At 36.3% G+C, this 19898-nt stretch overlaps 1 protein-coding gene across 4 annotated transcripts in view; it reads right to left on the bottom strand.

The window, feature by feature from the left end:
* PLD5 (phospholipase D family member 5) overlaps positions 1-19898 on the bottom strand; it is a 154834-nt gene that overhangs the window by 56058 nt on the left and 78878 nt on the right. For all 4 annotated transcript variants that reach the window (XM_015857803.3, XM_015857805.2, XM_015857804.3 and 1 more), the window contains exon 3: positions 5542-5710. In XM_015857803.3, the coding sequence (XP_015713289.1) occupies positions 5542-5710 (169 nt within the window). The remainder of the gene's footprint in view (positions 1-5541; positions 5711-19898) is intronic.

The raw sequence follows: 19898 nt of genomic DNA, 5'->3' as shown, positions 1-19898 counted from the left end.
TGCTGGAGATGGGTGCTGCATACGGAATTATGCAGCAGCTCCAATGCAACCCTTGGGCAGCAGCATATCACTACTGACCAGCACTCCTTGCTGCCCTGGATCCCCCTGGCTCTCTCCTTTAATTACTGCAGACTAGTGCTGCTAGACTACAGTCAAATATAGGGGCCACAATAAACCACACTGTTTCCAGCCTGTGCCTTAACCTGTTATACCTGGTCTCAGCATGTGCTGATGTGTCCAGTGCAGCACCCTGGCTATCCCTTACAGGCCACTCTGACAGTTGAGAGGCCCACCTGAGGGGTGAATACATCATTTGGGGTGTTCCAGTTAAAACATCACCTCTGAAAATAAGTCTGTTTCCCCACTGGGAACATCAGAGTCTATGTGTCTATCATATCCTTTTTTGTCCAAATATGTTCACACATAGTGAAACCTCAAGCTGATAAAAACATTTAAAAATCTCTAAGTAGCAACTGTTACAGAATCATGAAGCGTGGCTGGCTAAGAATAGGAATGCACTCACTACAAACAAAAAAATATCATCCAGCATCAGAACTGGAAATAAGTCCTTCTGGTGCATCTCTTGCTGCTTAATTCCTTGCCAGATATTACAACTCTCACGAAGGCTTAAGCTGGGCATTCTAAACAACTATGAGAAATACACAAGTTGCTTTCAGAAATCCATATGAACTCTAGTAAAATAGCATATAAGAAATTCCTTCTTGTTGTTGAAGTACCTGGCCTTCTTTTCCCATTAATATTAATTTGAGACTCAGATTCTATATTTTTTGACATGTTTACTTGCAGTTTTACTGGTTTGTTCTATGAAAAAGAAAAGAGACAGGACAGAAGGTCTGAAGAGTTTTGTCACCGTTGTCTGCACATTTGAAATGCTTCTGTTAAATACAAACCTTCATCCTGTCATACAGACCACACTTTCTCTGTGAGACAATACCGGGCTGCTGTGCCACTACATGACAGAGATCTGAATCACTCTTATGCAGTTAGATTGTGAGAACTGAGAAACAGTAACAAGCCAAGTGAAATGCAGCACACTGCCTTTCACTGTATTTGCATTTTAGCAGACAATAACGTCAAGAAAACAGCTTCTCCTGATAAAATACTATCTGACATTTTCACAATGCTGTGTCAGAAAACCTACTGAAAAAGACAAAATCAGTTGTAAAAAGTGCATATCAAATGAACAAACAGCTTTAAGCTACCATCCATCTCAAACATCCGTCCCAACTATCCATGCCACAGCAAGCTGAAGAATTACATTAAAAAAGAAAATAAAAAAAATAAGTCCAAACTACCAGAAATCTCTGGAATTCCCCACAGAGAAATTTCTAATCTCTTCGTAGGCAGACTGATTCTAGCATGGATGATTTCCTTTGCTACTGTTACCTTTGTCAGCCCGCATTCCTCATTAAAAATAAAACAGGGGAGATAAAAACCACCAAATACGTTTGCTGAAGTTTTCTAAAAGTGAGTGTCTGTCCCCTTCCATATCTACAATTTAGACAACACTTAGATTTTTATTTCAACAGAAATAAAATAGGTACTTCTAGAATTTTTTTCTGAATTTATTCTATATAGTTCTACTCACAGTCTTAACAAGCTGTCTTATCATCAGTCGTTAAGTCATATCTGTAAAACATCACTAACAAGCAGAACACACTGGCAGAAACCAATGCAGTAAATAAAGAATCCTAAATTTAACTTCTGCTATTTAATACAGAGCAGAGAAACTCAAAATGCTCTCCTCATTTTTCTAGCAAGACAGCTAGTGTAGAATCCAACCAACTTTCAGAAAGTCAGAGTCCAAAAAAATGCTTTCACTATAAAAACTTTCTCTTGTTAATTTCTATGTCTTATTTTGTATCAGCCGTATCGGGGAAATGCTACCATCTGACAGGGAGATATGGCTTTGGAAGTATTAGCTTACAGAAAGAAAATACACTGAAATCTCTGTAGCTGGCTGTAGCCAATTTCTGCTGGCAGCTGCTCAGTTTACAGATGTTCTCATCATTCAACTTATTTACATTTTTTTATAATTGTAAAGGATGGATACCTAATCTCTGGCACTAATATTTGTTCTATCAAACAAATCATCTTAAGACTCTTGTAGGAGACCTGTCTGCAAATGACCCACAGCTCACATTCAGAGATTTCATTACCAAGCTGGACAGCTGGCTTCCACAAGATGTTCAGGTTGAGTGGGAGACTTCTCCCATCAAGCCATCTGAAAACTGCACAATAGGTTGGGAAATAGAGATGAAGTCAGAACCACTTGGTTTTTGTACAACCATTGTAAAAAAGTCAGACACACAGGTCTATCCACTGATCAACTTAGGATGCTCCAAAAATCCATTCAGGGGGAAGTCTGCCATACTTATGGCAATATCAATAAACAAAAATAGCATTGATCCTTACTTGTTAAAATGAATCTAGTAAGGAAAGACTTACTGAAACTATGTAAGAACACTGCAAATTAATGTTTTTAAACATTAGAAGACCCAGAGGAAACCAACCGAAAAAAAATCATCACATCTGCATGATTTTATATTCCAGTCTCCTTTTATTGAAATTGAACTAAAAGCTATCTTCAAAATTTTTGTTTTCAATGTCTTCTGATATGTCTAAACATCAGATTGCCACAGGAGGATTCACAAGTTCACATTCTGCAAATATCTCAATGTCTTTTGTTTAATAACTACCCTGCTGTCTAAAAAACACACAGAGATGACAACACAAATCTGCCAGAACACACCATTTTCTTCTGAATAAGAAATGCAGGTATGGAAAGCTTACTCAAAAGTTTGCAAAACTAATACTTGTTTACTTGATTTTCAAAGCAGTGGAAGACCACAAAACATTTTAGAATTGTGCGTTCATATTTGAAGACTCCAATCCAGCAAGATTTGTGCTGAGCTTATCAGTCAGCAGTTCACAAAGAATTCAGTCACAAAACATGGAGAGACAACTGTTGAGGAGAAAAGGTAACACAAACAAACAAAACTGAAGAAAAATAGAGTGGGAAATTCCACAATTTTATGTACACACATGATGCATGCGTATTATATATAAACAATCATAGATAGACATATGGACCATAGGTTTATATATATGCACATGTGAAGGTAAAACTGAAGAATTTACTGCTTTTTTTCTTCAAGATGTATTTTGGACTTAGATACACACACACACACACACAATAAATTAATGCGTGTCCATAAAAACACAAACACAAAGAATATAGCTAGGTCCTTCAACGAAGAAAAAGCAATCTAGCCTACTCAGCCATTCTTCTCCAAAAATCAATGTCTTTTAAACTGGTCAGGTAAAGAAACTTGCTTTGTAATACATCTTACTATTCCCGAAATGAAAATTCTAATACAGCAGGATGTGAATCCCTAAAGAAAATGGTTATGTTCTCAGTTTCTGATTAAAGCAGCATCACTTAGGGAACGACTAGAACTTCCTTAACTATAACCACAATAGCACCTAGAAGTTTTGCAGCACTCCCTGCATAACATTTCTGTTTTTCAAGGATATATTTCCCTGAAGCTGAATTTGTAAAGATCCAAGGACACTTGACTTTTGAACACTACCAGATAACAACTACTGAAGCTCCTCTGTCATTTCTCTTTCTTTTTATGACATTAAAAATCAAATGCAATAATACAAGTTTTCTTCCCTATTTTTCACTCTCTAAGCTTTTTGTATACACTCTCTAGGACAGCAATTTGCTAAGAATCCCTGCCTCTTTGGCAATTTCTTCAGCAATTAGATTGGCCAATAGCAGCAAACTGTTTTAGGATGAATAGACAAGCCTGACAGAAAAATCTATCAGCTGTTCAGCCCACACTGCTGTACAAATGAGGGAATGACTGGAATATTAATCACCTTTTAAACAGAAGTAATTACTTTTGTAAGACTACTCTGTATTCTAAATCGAAAACTAAAATAGAATATTACTAAAAATAAGTAACATTTTTATGGCTTTAACAGTGCATATAAGGGTGAAGAAGCAAATCCACTTACGCGCCTCTTCTTCCTTTTCCCTGTTCTGACACTCAGCAAAATCTCACAGTTTTTACTTTGCATGAAAATGTGGAACAGTGAATGGAATTGATGTTCAACTACTGAAATCCCAATTTCCAGTTTGCTATTTTTACTCCCTGTTTGGGATTTGTTCGGCTCTGCTGGTGTTGAAGCAAATGACATGTTAGATTTTTTCAGACAAAATGTTTTTAAAAGATTCATGCACAGACCAATTCATGCACGTCTTGAAAACATCTAAGGCATTCTCTGTGAATTCGTCTGCTTGAATGACAGAACATGGGTTTTAAGTTTCTTAGGCAATGAATTTAAATAAAGCTTAGCTACATAATTACATTGCAAAAAGCTTCAATATTTTGATATTCAATGAATTTATTCACGAACTCTACTCCAATATTTATAAGCATTATAAAAGGAAGGGTTTGCACTAAATTTTCCATTTGAATGCTCAGCTCAGGTTTTCACTCATTTAAATGGACATAGAGGAGATTCTGAAGAAAGTGGATGTATGCCCTTCAGCTACACAACAGCCTCTCTAAAAAGAAGCACCAATCAGTTGATTATGTGAAAACATAGGCAGTTCAAAGCACCATCTTTGGTTGCTGAGAATACCAGTCATTGTCCATAATTTAGCATAAGGCATTTTTTACTGCACAGTATCATCCAAACTAGAGAGGAAAGTGAAAAGTTTGTGACATAGTATAGTACTGTAGATTCTTATGTTTACCCTACTGTGATTTTAACTGAATTCCATTCCAGCTAATAATCCATTATTAAAAAGACACGCTAAGCCCATCCCTTCTTCAGTATCTCAATCTGGCAGGGTAACGCTAAGTGGAAACCTGCCCTTACCCCATTTCTAAGGTAACTACTATCAATAATCATATATTTGTTGGCACACCATCACTGTAATGCATGCTTCTCTCATTTGGTGATTTATGATTTTTCCTACTGTACTTTATTGCACAAGCCCTAACTCACTACCCTTCAGATTCATTCTGAAAAGATATGAAGAATCATCTGATACATTTGCTATCAGATAATTTGTAAGTGTAATTCTACACATCAATTTGGCTGCAGAAATAAACCACATAACTACTCTTTTACCTGATCAGTTGCACCAAATAGAAAATAAGTATATAGGTTTAAGGATATTCCCAAATTATGGACGTTTGAATATTTATAGTTTTGCAAGTTTCTTAAGATTATACAATGACATTGTTTCCTGAGATGGAAGTGATCTGAATGTGTTAGATCTGTTCCCTAGTCCAGTGTGCTACCACTCGCAGAAAACTAACATCTTGACAGAACAATCCTCATAAGAAAATGTTTGTGTGTTTTGTGTTTTTGGTTTTTTTTGTTTGTTAAACTACCCAAACAAATCGGTTTGCTACATAGAAGGGCTGCAGCTCTAAACAATTCACAGACAACAAAAACAGATTGTTAAAGTCCCATCTTTTTTAGTCTAGAACATACCTGGCATGCTGATGGATGACTGTGATTGAGGTCCCACTGGGAAGATACTATGTCAACAGACTTTTCAGCCATATTAAGCAAATTCATCCAGCCTTGGAAAAGAGACAAGTGGGATGGTGCACTGTCTGAATAGTTGATCCCTTCAGGAATATTTTCCACAAGAGCAACCCTGAGAATAGATAAGGAAAAAATAACCACTTAACATGAGCACTTTTCTTTATAAAAAAGTCTCCAATTGTAAAAATAAATAAATTAATAAATGCCAGGTTTGGGCCTGTGGTTCAACATCAGCTCCCAAAAACTCTCAGCAGTCAGTTATCTCACAACTCATACTGAAGTTGCCAACTGCCATGCTCTGCAGTTCCCCAAACAATAAAACATGGAGATGACCTAATGCTAAGGCAGTAAAGCAATTTAAGCTTTTGAAGCCCTGAAACATCAGCTTGAACACAGAAAAGCTTAAATCTTATAACAAGATGGAACCAGTCCATAAGGAAAAAAAGGAAGCATTAAACAATCTCTTAATTCTTTGCAATTCTTCATCCTTGCATTTACTGTCTCTCTTTTCTCTAAGCAAGGTGGCAATGTGCATACTCCCTGACATTCTCTTATATCTGCTGCTGACATTTTGTTATAAAAGCGTCTGCGTATGCATTTTCCCTTTCAGATGCTCCAAGCTGCCTAGTTGTACTCCTAGGGTTTTCTGGTTGTTTGTTTGTTTTACCTACATAAGGCTTTGATTAGAATCCTGTGGATAAGGAAAGGAGGACAATTACAGGGTTTTTTTTGTTAATTTTCTGTTCTTTTTGAAAGGCTCCTTACTGTCAATACTGTTCAAAATGCTTTCAAGTTACATACATTCCCATGCATCCAATCCAAGAAGCTAAACAAACCTCTTGATAAATTGACACTTTTAAATATGCCTGCATTTCAAAGAAATTTTGTTTCATTCAGCGTGCTTGACTTTCTTAAATTACAGCAGGTAAAGCTCCTTACTTCACTCAATAGAGGAACATTAAAAATAATCACAAGTGAGTCGAGTGCCTTTAGGTAAACAGATGAAATTATCAACTCATACAAGTTGCACTTTTATAAGTGCCTGTTTTAATGTGACTCAAACAAATTAGATTTAGGAAAGTTGCAACAGGGGCTTCGTTTCATTGCAATCAAGTATAACAAGTATTTCCAAGACTGTTTCTATACTACTTATTATCATAATGATCAACATTGGCAATATAATTTTTAAGTTTTGTTTTGTTAGTAAATAATCAATATAAATATCAGATATAACTGAGAATTGGGCACTTTCTGCCCATGAAAAAAAGAATAGTTCTGCATCTTCTGTTACTGAAATTCATCCCACAGTGTTGCATGTGAAATGTTTGTGAAGCTCATACATTGGAAGACTGAAGTTTAGTACTCTTTAATATTATAGGGCAGGTTGGGTGAAATATTGTGAGAGCGTGGTAATTATCATAGGCTTATTCTTCCTGCCTGACAAAAACAAACCTACACCAAACCAATAAAAAAACAGGCACAGGTTTTCCTTTCAATAGCTTCGAATGTTCTCTTATTCCCTAAAACAACTCAAACAACACACATATTGCTGAACTACAGTTACTGACGAGACACTCCACCACATAATTGAACATACTACTTTACTGATGATAAACATTAAACTTAACAGCATTACAGTAACATAATTGTAACATCAACAAATTAACAGTGAGAGGTTAAAAATACATTTTGTTTTGTAATGCCTTTAAGTGTACTTTATTCTAAAATATTTTAACTACCCTGTTTATAATCTTTCAGAATAACTAGTCCTCTAAAAACAAACTACCCTTTTGTGCCTATTCGCAATGCTATACTTTAAAAAACAAACTATTTTAGCCCATGTTTATACATACATTTCTGTTGCACCTGTTATTCTTGCAGAACTTATTAAATCTTTACATGAATCCCTTAGAAATCTAGTTTGCTTCTTTTGACATTGTTAACGTTGCTAAGAGCCCCAATAAAATTATAAGCTTTCATAGTCCCAGAGCTTTTTTAATACAACAAAGATACTCTACTATCTAAAGAGAGAGAAAACAAGGTACAGGAGGTGAAGTGATTTCTACATGTGCATAAGAAAGAAAAGCCACCAACAACAATCAAGTAGCAAAGATGTTAAATTAATCCACGTCTTTTAGGGCCTCTTCCATTGTCCACCCAAATACGAATGAACACGAGAAAGTTATTTAAGTATTCTCCAAAGACATTTTACGTATCAAGTGATTATTCCAAAAATAATCCATCATATTTAGTTCTGATTTAGCAATAATTTAAAAGTGCAGAACATTTCCTAATAAAAGATTTGACTAAAATTTCCCAGTATTGCCTGACATTCACAGTGGTTTATGTAAATAAATAGACAACCCACAAAATATCTAATAGGATCAAATATGTCCAGATCACTTGCAGTGACTTGCAGCAGTGTATCCGATAGGCTGTGCTGAACTGCTGCCTCACTGCAAAGCATTCAACTCTCCCCATCTTTGTCAAGCTGTAATTTGATAAAAAGGTAACACTGTTACAGAATCACAGAAACATTGAGATAATCTGGGGATCATCTACTTCATCCCTCAAAGCTGGATCAATTACAGCAGGTTGTCCACTCAGGTTTTGAAATTTAACATTATTTTTGAGATTAGGACCTTGATCCAGCCAAACACATAAATACTTATTTCTGCCATATTGACTTCACCTCATTAGGTGTGAAGTAGGGGAAAATATTACAGTATAATGCATATACATTCTATACATAGATTCCACAAACAGCTGGTAGCAATTCCATAGAATGTAATATAAACACTGTTGTGGATGTCAGCCTCTACTTCACATACACATTTGAGTACTGATACCACAGAGATATGGAAAATAAAACCACCAACCCAGTTCATAAATAAGTTATTTTTGTCTTCACAATCTTCCCTCCTCCTTGGGCACAGGAGCAAAGATCCAGTTGAGACAACTTTTGTTTAACTTGCATCACAAGAAATTGAGTTCACAAGCCCCAGTTCCACTAATAAAATCTAAGCTTATTTCTGTTTTGTTCCAGCATGACCTACAAAGTGCTTTTTTGAAGGTATTACAAAAATTTCCAGGAGAGAAGGGCATTTGCAGACCTTAAGGAACATCAGATGTGATGACACAATTTAGTCTGCAAAAGTGTCAAAGCAAAACAGAACAAATGTAACATGGTGATTAAAATAGACTTTACCTATGGTCATAAGTCATTAGAAGATAACCTTACACCTGCTAGATATTTTTCCTCTCCTTGATTTCCTGGTGCTTTATTTATTTCACCTGATTAATGCCAACATAACCTGGTCCCTTCAGTAATATAGCTGAATGTTCTCAAACCTACCTCAAGCAGACTGAGAAACCTGAAAGTAATGTATGATTTCTGTGATGTCACAGAGGGAGAGGAGGGTCAGAGATGAGATTCAGGCCCCACTAAGTGAACAGAAAAGTGGAAAGCAGTATAGCCATATTTAATGCCTTCCAAGGAACAGAACTTGACCTCTATAATAAGACACTTCTGAGCTCAGCTGCATGACTCACATTTAGAAATTAAAACTGAATTATATCCCATGCTGAGGATTCTCCTTTTTCTCTGACAGTTCATAGGACAGAAGAAAAAGATTCATTTCTGTTCTCATATCTTATCTTCTTCTCAAAAGAAAACAGTTTAGGATCTGAGTTAATTAGAGTAGAAAGAGCGCTAGCACAGTGAAATTAGGCAGAAGCTATATGTTTGTTGCTTCAATAAACTTATTACATTAACAAATATTTATAGCTTTGCATAAAATGAGCTTCAGTTAGTCTCTATCCAGAGTCACACATGAGAACTGGTCTAATGCACCTGAGTGCATTTATTCCCTTCCAGAAAAAGTATAACTACTATTTCAAAATCACACAGAACAAAATCTCTCAGAGAAAAAAGCTTCCTAAGTAATAAATAAAATCAAAGGAGGCATTGGCACAGCTTATCAATACACTCGGTTGTTCTATTACAGTTAGTGGTAAGGACTTGGAAGGGCTGCTTAAGAGGATTCTTTGATTTAGATCTGCACTAAACGCAGACGTGCTCAGATTTCTTGTGTTAAAGATTCTGCAAACATACAGCATAGATAAAGAGCTTTACCTGAACATTTCTGAGTATTCAGGAGAGCAGACTACTGCGATGCTTAAATTAAAAAGCTGCTATAAGTGCTTCCCTAATGAATACATATATTATTTAATTATTATATGCAATCAGTGATAAAACACTGCAGTGAGCTTATTAACACTTCTCACTTTAAGAAATCAAACTGTGCTGGAATTATAGGGATACACAACACCAGCCTTTGTTTTGAAGGAATATTCTTCATCTCCTGACTGCCTTCATATTCAGAATCTGGCTGGAAATTACTCTGGAAGATAACATCAACCATGTGCAAGATATGAATGGAGAAAGGAGAAAAACGAGGACATAGAACTAGATGTTCCAATCATATTTCCTACATTTTCTTTCCCTGCATATATGAACTACAACTAAGAGGGACATACAGGCAGTGGTTTAACAGTTGATAGCATGCACCTGAACAGGATCACCTGACTACAACATTCAAGCATATAAAGAAATGAAGCCATAGCTACAGGCTAAAGCAGCAAAGCGACATTTCTCCCAGTTGCTTCAAGCCAAGATAGCATATACCACACTCCTGGGCTTTTGCACTTCATCACATATAGTCAGTCAGCAGCACCCCAGTCACACTTGAGCCAGCGTGGATGCCACAAGAGCACTTTGACACAAGAAACAGCTACAATATTTTAGAGCACAGCAGCAAGATACAGAGGTAATATGCTAAGTAAACACATAGCCAGAGATTGCTAAGCTGTCCTGCATCTATTGCAAAAGGTTTGATAGACCTTCTCACCCATGGCCTAAGTTCTGCAGCTACAGTTTGTGACTGGAATCAGAACACACTGCTCTCTCTTCAGTAAATGAGTTGCCCAGTTCTGTTTAACATGCAGCTGCAGGAGGCAGTTGTGTCACAAGAATGGGAATAAAGAGCCCTGACAACTTCAAGTGTTCACTGACCCCCATCCTTAGGAGCTTCAGCTAATACCTAAAACCAGAAGCAGCCTTCTAGCTTCCCCCTTCCAAGTTTGTGCCTTCTCTGCACTTAGTCCCCTTCCAATTCTTCCTATTGGTCTGCAGAAGGAATTAACACAGGCTATTATCCACCTGTATTTTCACACCACTAAACCTTTTTATACTTTTCATAAGCATCCAGGAGACCATTTCATTACTGCTATTCCCACACAGTTGCTTTCGTGCCCACTCACCACAATGTGTACAAAGCTAAATATAGCATTTAGACAAGTGCAATGCATCCATCATCTTAAGGCCCAGATTCTTAGTCAGTGGTTACCTCAGTGAAACAACACTGATTTTCAAAAGCTGAAGATTAAACTCAACTTTCTGAGACTAGAAAAAATAACTATAAGCATCCCAGCAATATTTCTTCGGACAGTCCTATGGATCATTATGTGAGAAAAAGATGATTGCCTCTCTCCTATTCCACTATCATAAGAATGAATGTACTCCCCTCCCCCCCCAAAAAAATAAATAAATAAACAAACATATATATCTCCTACTGTTTCAGCTCCCCTTAGGTGACAAGTGACACAAACTTTAACACATCACAGACATTACTTTCAAATGAAAGACCCGCTATACATGAACGCAAATCACCCAAGGTTCAAAAATGTGAACAACTTCTAATTAAATGTATTTTAGGTGATATTTCAGGTGTCCTATTTAATTATTTCTCTTCAGTGGGAACCCTACAAGAACTGATGAGTGCCGGCTTATCAATATCTCAATCCAGCTTGTGTCAGCAGCTCTTGAAGACCCTCTGTATTGCCCCAGAAGTAATAAGAATTGAAACATAATACAAATTAAAAACTAACCTTAAGGTTCAGAACCCAGAAAAACACATTTACTATTCAACATAACACGAAATGATGCTTGGATTGGTTGATAAGACCAGTAAAGATATAGAAAAGACAGCAGCTGAACCAGATTCTTCTGACTTTTTCCACATACTGATGAGACATTCCAAAATTAATAACCAATATGAAGGGCATCATACTCTATATTACCTAGTCATGTAATTCTTTGCTTAATGTCATGATTTTTGTTTGCACTCTATTTCAATTGAATAATTCCCACTGATAAGAGACAGCTTTTCAAGATTTAAGTGGCTTTTGCTTCACTGAACAATTGCTTGTTTGAAATACTCAAAAATTGTTCTCAAATGCAACAGTGACACTTTTGTCAAAGAAAGCAACATTATCTCTAGACACTAATCATCATTCATTTCAGCAGAGACTGTAGCTGAATTTCACATATGAGAAAGCACATCAATACTGAGGTCAAATGTTCAGTTCATGGCTTTCTTCATGCATAACAGAAATAAGCCTTGGGAATACATCTAGAATTCATTTAGTGGACACAGACTAAGAGTAGAAATTGCCATCTGTTAGTCACATATATTTGGGCTTTAAAACATTTTCATTTAGCTATTGTAACAGTATGTGCTAATTGTGACAAGAAGTACTAAAAGTACTACTGACATACCCGTCTTCTTCATGTTTAAAGATACTGCAAAATAGTAGAACAGCTTCTATTTAGACCATGATATCACAACAGTATTTTAAAGACAATGCAGGAAGACCAGTTTTCAATGTAATGTTACATAAAATTAAAAAAAAAAAAAGAAATCAAAACAAAAACAACAAAAAACAGATGAAGGATGCCAAATCAACACTTACAAATGGCTGATGTTTGTCTATGGTCACAACAGCAACCCAAAAGCTCATTCTGCTCAACAAAACTTGAGGAGAGTAACAAATTTCTCCCATAAAACCTTCTCTATGACTACCACAACTTTGTTTTTAATTGTTTCTTATCATTTCTCTCCCTCAGCATTTTCTAGATGCTCGAACATTCATTCCAGCTCATTGTGGAGCATTAAATGACAAAGAACAAAGAATTTTTCTTACAGCTATGTTTTACACAATGAAACAGACTCTCCTGGCCAGTGCTCAAAATGCATCACTTTGAATGAACTATTCTGTCTTGGGAGATTTTCTTACCCATGCTCTAGCAAAAACACTAGGAAGCAGACAGAGAATGGGGTCAACTAAGTCCTTTTGTGGGATCCTTAGGCTTTCTAAAGCTAACCAGCTGAATCCTCCATGATTTTTTCTCTGCATTCTTTACACAGAACAGCTTGCTCCATGCATGTGCCAAATTTTCTTTCACCATCTTTTGCTTTAGTTCTTCTCCATTTCCATTCCTCTGAGTTCTCCTTTGCCTTGACTTTTTTTTCCCCCTGAATATTACATGCTAAATGACCTTTTTATTACTCTTTGGTTTGTTCCTTGTAGCTTTCTGCTCATTAAATCTCTTCCAAATGAGTTCCCTGGCAGAAATCAGTGTTGCTGTGAAATCTGTATGTGTTCTGTTTAGCTCCTCGACTGTCTTTTGTCTGTGCAGACTGAAAGCTCTTCAGTAGTAGAGTTCCTTGTTACACCAGCATCAGTGGGACCCATCTACTGAAAAATCCTATTAATATCTGCAGTAGAAAAAAGTAGCGTGGGTCTATAAAATGTGATATTCAGGGACATACTTCTAATTGTTGATACTTAAATTGTCATCACTCCTTATATTATTAGTATTATCTAATTTGGCTTTTTTTTTTTTTTTTTTTTTTTTTTTAAGGGTGTTTATGAATATCTCAGCAGTTTCCCAGTAACAAAAAAGCACTGCTTTATCAACTAAGATTTCTAATTACTAGTTCTAATGATAGCGATTCTTTGAATGTTTGGCACAGGTTACTTTTATTTGTAATAAACAGGAAAAACAAATAAATGGATTTAGAAGCATGTTTACCATATGTATGCACAGCTTACTTGGCAATACAGTAAGCAATAAACAATGTGTAGGGACTTAAGTAGAAGTTCCTATCTGAAATAGATAAGGCTTCACAGGAGATCAAGCATCCACATCCCCACTACTTCAGGCATTTCTTTTCATATACTTTTACTCCTAAATTATTAAGATGAAGAAAAGATATTGGGACCAGGAAGTGTTTTTACCTCCAGTTCTCAAATTGTTATATTATTATCTTGATTCTCTCGTAGGCAGAAATTGTCTCACATTATATCATTTACTGCCCTATCCTTCATCTTCAGTAGCCCACCTTCCATCTTGGAATTCCTTTCCCCTATGATTTTTTCATGAATGACAAACATTTTCCTTCTTAACTTCACTTTCCATGGCCAAGTGCCTTTAGTGCCTTTTCATTAACTATGCTTCTAATTCATAGAAGCTCCTTATTTTTGCTTGCAACTACTCAGCATGAGTTCAGCCTTATTGAACACTGATGGCAGCACTTCTACATAGTAATCCAGGTTAAAACTTACCCGTACCTTTCAAACTGACATTAATAATTCCTTTGCACTTCTAGATTGAAATTCTAATCAATTCTGTTTTCTTTTATTGCAGTTTCCCTATGGAATTGCTAACATCAAACACAGTAACAATGGAAAACTCAAACTATATTTGGATTATTGCCTAGGAGTGACTACAATCAAACTGTTGATCAAAATGGCATGTATATCCCCATGAGAAATCAAAAGATAATTAAGATCCATTTTAACTGCACAAATTTGAAAGACTTCTCCCATTTTCAGTCAGAGGAAAGGGTATTTTTTGTATCACCTATATTTATTTTCTGCTTCCAGATCATACATCTTCTGGTTCAAAGTCAATTCTAATGATGTCCACAGGGAAATGTGTCTTTAGGATGCTCTATAATCAGTTAGTGTTTAGTTCACACACCTAGTTAGAAAACTGACTGAAACAGAACTCTGTCATTGCCTGCTTCTGCAAGACTGTTAGATTAAGTAAAGTTCAGTGAGTGAACCAAAGGAAAAAGAAGGACAGACCAATTAAATGCCAGATGAATGCTGAAACATGGAACAAACTTAAGAAAATGTTTTTAACTCTTTTCTGAAACTGCAGACAACAATTTCTAGCAGAATAGTAGAAAACTAAGGCAGCTGTATTTCTCTGAAAGTTGCCTCTGATGATATTTTATCATTACTTTCAATTCATCCAAGGCTACCACAGAACCTGAGCAGTGATAAGCTCCATGAAAAAATGAAACATGAGAAATGCTGCAAAGCAGAGAGGACAAAAACAAGGTCAAAGTATAGAAAGGCTGGGAAGAGCAATTTTGAGGAGTTAACTCAATCACTGATAAGAAATTGTAAAATTGTATCATGATGTGGATCTGCAGGGAAAAAAAAAAAAAAAAAAAAAAAATTCTACTTTAAGACCCAGAATTAACCCTTAGCAAAAATGCTACAAATTGCCAAAACAGAGAATCCCCTACACCATACTGAATTCTATGGAAGGCAGACATCCCTACAGACAAAGAACTCTCATAAGTGTAAGGAAGAACATCACAGAAAATAAGGAGCTCTGATCTGGACATCAGCGAACACTATTACCAAATAATTCAGGCTTAAAGGGACACATGGAGGTCACATAGCCCAACATCCTGCCCAACACTGTTCCACCCAGCTCAGCTTGCTTAGCATCTTGTCTGGCAAAGCATCGAATATCACCAAGGACAGAGATTCCAAAGATCTTTCTGTGTGCCTCTTTTGATATTTGACCTCTTCCACAATGAAAAAACACGAGATCAGTACTTGACTAGAGTTTGCTGTAATTTGTATCCATTGCACGTCGCATTGTATCCATTTTATTACTGGGCACTCTCATGAAGAGCCCAGTATCCTTGTCCTTATAATCGGCTATATGACAGTCATAGAAAACACTAAAATCTCTCTTCTGCCATTCTCCAGGTTCAACTGTTATCTCAGCCTCTTTTTGTGTCTACAGCAACTGACTCTCTAACTAGTCTAGAGACCTGCTGGATTTCCTCGAGCATGTCAGCATTTTTCTGAACTCCAGACTGGACGCCGTACTTCAAGTGAGACCTCAGGAGCGCTTAACAGATGGGAAGAATTGTTCCTCTTGCACTGCTGGTTGTACTTTTGCTGATGAAAAACAGTTTGTAGCTGCCTCTGACATTTAGCTTACTGTCTTAACAAGACTCTCAGGATCCTTTCTGTAATATTACCTTCAAAGCAGTTTTGCAGGATTATTTCAAACTAGGTGCAGGACAGCACATTTTCTCACTTCTCCAGCCTGTCAGATTCCCTCAGAGGACTTGCTGAGAATGACTCTGTCCTACTGCACAGGACATTAATAAACATATTAAACATTCTGGCCCCAGTATTGATAAACACTGCAGGATGTCACTACTAATGAGCTGCTAGTTGAATTTGTACAGATGATCATCACTCTTTGAAGGTAAAAGTACAGCTCATATTCTATCCAGTTTCTGCTCTTTCTTGATAAATGACAGTGGTTGATTTCCCAAGCCCTTCACAAGCCTCGTTGCCCTTCTCTGGACCTGCTCCAGTACCTCCATGCCTTTTTTTTTTTACTGAGGTGAATAAAACTGATGGAACAGCTTCTTACTAAGCCACAAATAAAAAATGTGTCATGTCTTTACATGAGTGAAACAAGCGTTTTCTGATTATTTGAATATGGTCCAACAACTTCTCAGGATTATTTTAACATTTGTAAAAGTAAAATATGCAAACTGCAATCCAAGAGAAGACTTGCAGGTATAATACAATATCTAAACAGATGACAAAAACTCAGAGCCATTTCCTTAAATCACTACTACACACTTTAAATGCAATAAGAAAACTATTTTAAATTAAAAAAAAAACAAAACAAAAACAAAACAACACAACAACAAAAAAAAGACATTATTAACTTAGAAATAAAAATTCTATGGTAAGGCCTACTGATACTTTTCACTGATTAAAAATAAACAACAATCCAAGAAAATTAAACAGTTCATGTTAATGAGAAAATAAAGAACCCCACTCTATTATCAAGGCTCCTGCAGTTCTTCATTGATAGCACTCATACTTCTTTTCTATCTGCAAATGAATGATTTTTCACTTTGAAATATTAAGCTCTATAAATTTTAAAGTACTCCAAAACCATAAGGATCATCTCTTTCTTTCCTTCAGTAGTCCTTGACTCCTTCACAGAACTACCAGGTTCTTTTCTAATTCTGACAGTGGTTCTTAAACTCTTCTTTGAGCAAAATACATTAATTAAAATATTAAGTAGTGTTGATCTTGAGGATCGCGTACTATTCAAAAACACTCAGGGTATCTTTTCTGGTCATTACTTTTCAGTATTCACTGTTGTCTTTCCTTGCGATGGTTTCTCAACTACAAAATTATTTGCTTAGAGTGACACGCAATAGATGCTCTGTATCATCTTTTTAAAACAGTCAGATATATTATCATAGGTAATACAAAATCAAGGGGTATTTTTTATCCTTCTTTCCAACATCTGCGTGCTATGGAATTATATAACACTGAACTCAGAATTACAGGCTCTAATGGCTTTCTTTTCTTTTTAAATAAAGGATGTGTTGACCTACAAACGCTACTCAGCAAAGCATAAAACTCCAAGTAACCTACCCCAAGAAGACCAGGCCTGCACCACAACAGATGAAAAGAATTTCACTTGACTTAATCATGCATTATAATGAGTAAATTAAAAAAAAATAAAATAAAATAAATGCAATACAGATGTAAAAACTTGCTTGCTATAGTTGGTTAGAGATATGGAAATGGATAATCAAACAGTTACAGAGTAGTACCTGTAAAACACGAAAGGTGGATGCATAAAACCAAAAGTAAAGCCTATTTCAAAGAAAAATCAGTAGGAATTCAGAATAGTTACCGTAAACTATGTGTGACAGCATGTCATGGCAAATAAGATACCTAGACTTATAAAAAAATCAAGGATTATTTGACAGATGCACATGGCTAAAATTTTACTTCCCCACTGCAGGATATAAACATCTGATGAAAAAACTCAGCAATACTTTGAGGTAGGAATTATCGATCTTCTCAGCAGTTCCACCCACTCTAGCATATCTCCTGTGATGACTATTTTGTAGATTTAATGAAAGTTACTACAGCTAACTTTCTTATTAGATGAAAACTAATTTCTTTTGCTTTATAATCTAGTACTTAGCCTTTAAAAACTCCTCTTCCTGCCTAACATTACAGGAGAAAGACATGAGGATTTCAGATCTGCACTGTTCCCAGTAGCAATGACACCTCAGGAAAGAGAAGGCACAGATGACTTTACTTCTGTGTAGTGGTACTCAGTTATAATTGACAATAAATGTGTAAATGTTTCAAAATGTCATTCCCCCACCAATCTAGCAAAACCAACAAGAAAAAAAAAAAAAAAAAGAAAAAGCCACACTTTCCTGAAAGCAGAATTCCTACTCTTTACTCCTCTTTAAGCAAACCATACAAATCAACAGAGATGCTGGGACAGCACAAAAATCATCCACTGGGTCCTTGGCCCCGGTGGTGTCCCACAAACACAATGTTTGATCAATGGAATGTGCAGCATATTCAAAACAAAGCCACAGTTACTGAAACAAGGGCAAGTCTACAAAGAGTTTTATATTAACGACAACAGGAATGGGAAAGGAAATAAAATATCAGGTCACCTCTCCTATTCATCCACTGGCAGACAAAGACACCTCACAAAATTGATGATGTTCTTCTTACCCTTCACATGCCCATTTTTTGTTTTAATGGAAGCTGCATTTCCAAGAATCCCCACGAGTCCCTTGCCTGAGAAGGCAGATGGTGGATTGTGGTGAAGTAAAACAAATTAAACACTAGCCTCCCTGAAGTCAATAATAAAATTCCTAACAGTTCAGTTGGAACAGAATTGAGCTGTAGCTTAATCATTTTAAATAGCCTCCAAAAAGCCTATACATAAGGGATTCTACAGTAGTTCACTTCTCAAACCCATTTATTGTCTGTTTGATCTCATTAATGTTCAACTTTAGTTAATTCTGGCCCAGTGTATTTTTGTATCTCATGAGTTTATGCACATAACAAAAAGAATAATCAGTATGTAGATGAACCACAACTGCTTTAACTTGTGAGACCCAAAAAAACGGCAAGTGAACACTTTTAACAGACTAGCTTAAATGGTTACAGATCATCAAAAGCAGCGTAGGAAGAAGCATGTTTAACATGCACTGCAAGTTCCCCCTGATGCACAAAACACATTCTTACACTGGCCTAGTCTCTTCATACAATGATGAAAGTACCTTTCTGAAAGGGCAGATGCACAGGAAAGCTTACTACCCAGCTCCTGTGCACTCCAAAAGGCAGTAGCCACCTACTGACCTGGACATGAGTGCAACCTCAGGTCTGTGAATACCACTTGGCTCAGTTTAAGTACATCTGCCAGATCAAGGGTTACCCAGAGAAACATTCTGACTGAGACTGACATTTGCTGAAGGGGAATATGGCTAAAATGGTAGCCACTTCGGAAATACAGAGTATTGCAAGTTTGAGGTAAGCTTTTAAAAATGTGGTTAATTTTTACCTTCTGCAGTTTTTAAATTTGGCCAGATTCTGCCAAATTTTCATGTTAGAACACAAAGTGAAGTAAAAGTTACAGTGAGGTAAGGTGAGAGGACAGTAATAGTAAAAGCAATTGCTAGTACTCAAAATAATTTGAAAAAAACATGATGCTGATAATGACAACACAAGCTATTGCCTGGTCTACTCTAGCTCCAGAATAATTACACAATGAAGAATTTCTTGGACATAGAGAGCAGCCACAGACAAAATCAAGACTGAAAGACTGGCTGACTTTTAACTTTGCTGAACTACAATAAGGTCAGAACTTACTCCTGTGCCTGGGGAATACTATAACAATATTCCAGTAACTTCTTTTAAAGAATTAAGATCAGGTCTTTGCTAAATAGCATTTCCTCTGCTTTTATGAGTACTGCACAGATGAGAAATAAACCACTCAAGACTATTATTTTGACCAGGCAATTTCCATTCTATTGACCTTATCTTTATTAAGCTGTCTTCCGACTTGATTTTTGTGATGAATCCTTACTTACATGATCAATACTTGCTTATGTTACAGACGCAGTCCTAAAAGAACTTTTTCATATATTAAGTTAGGACCAGGAAATCTATCTTGGATAAGAAAATGTAGTTTAGAAAACAACAGAGCCATTACAGTTATTTAGAGCATGCAGGTAAACAACTGTAAATAATTCTTATTTTTTGCTCTGTATATCCCTCTCCTACCA

The sequence above is a fragment of the Coturnix japonica genome, chromosome 3, assembly GCF_054131305.1.
Source record: "Coturnix japonica strain WE chromosome 3, WE-NBRP24, whole genome shotgun sequence".
Lineage (NCBI taxonomy): Eukaryota > Metazoa > Chordata > Aves > Galliformes > Phasianidae > Coturnix > Coturnix japonica.
Note: the sequence above shows the minus strand (reverse complement) of the source record. Positions and strands in the feature narration are given on the sequence as shown.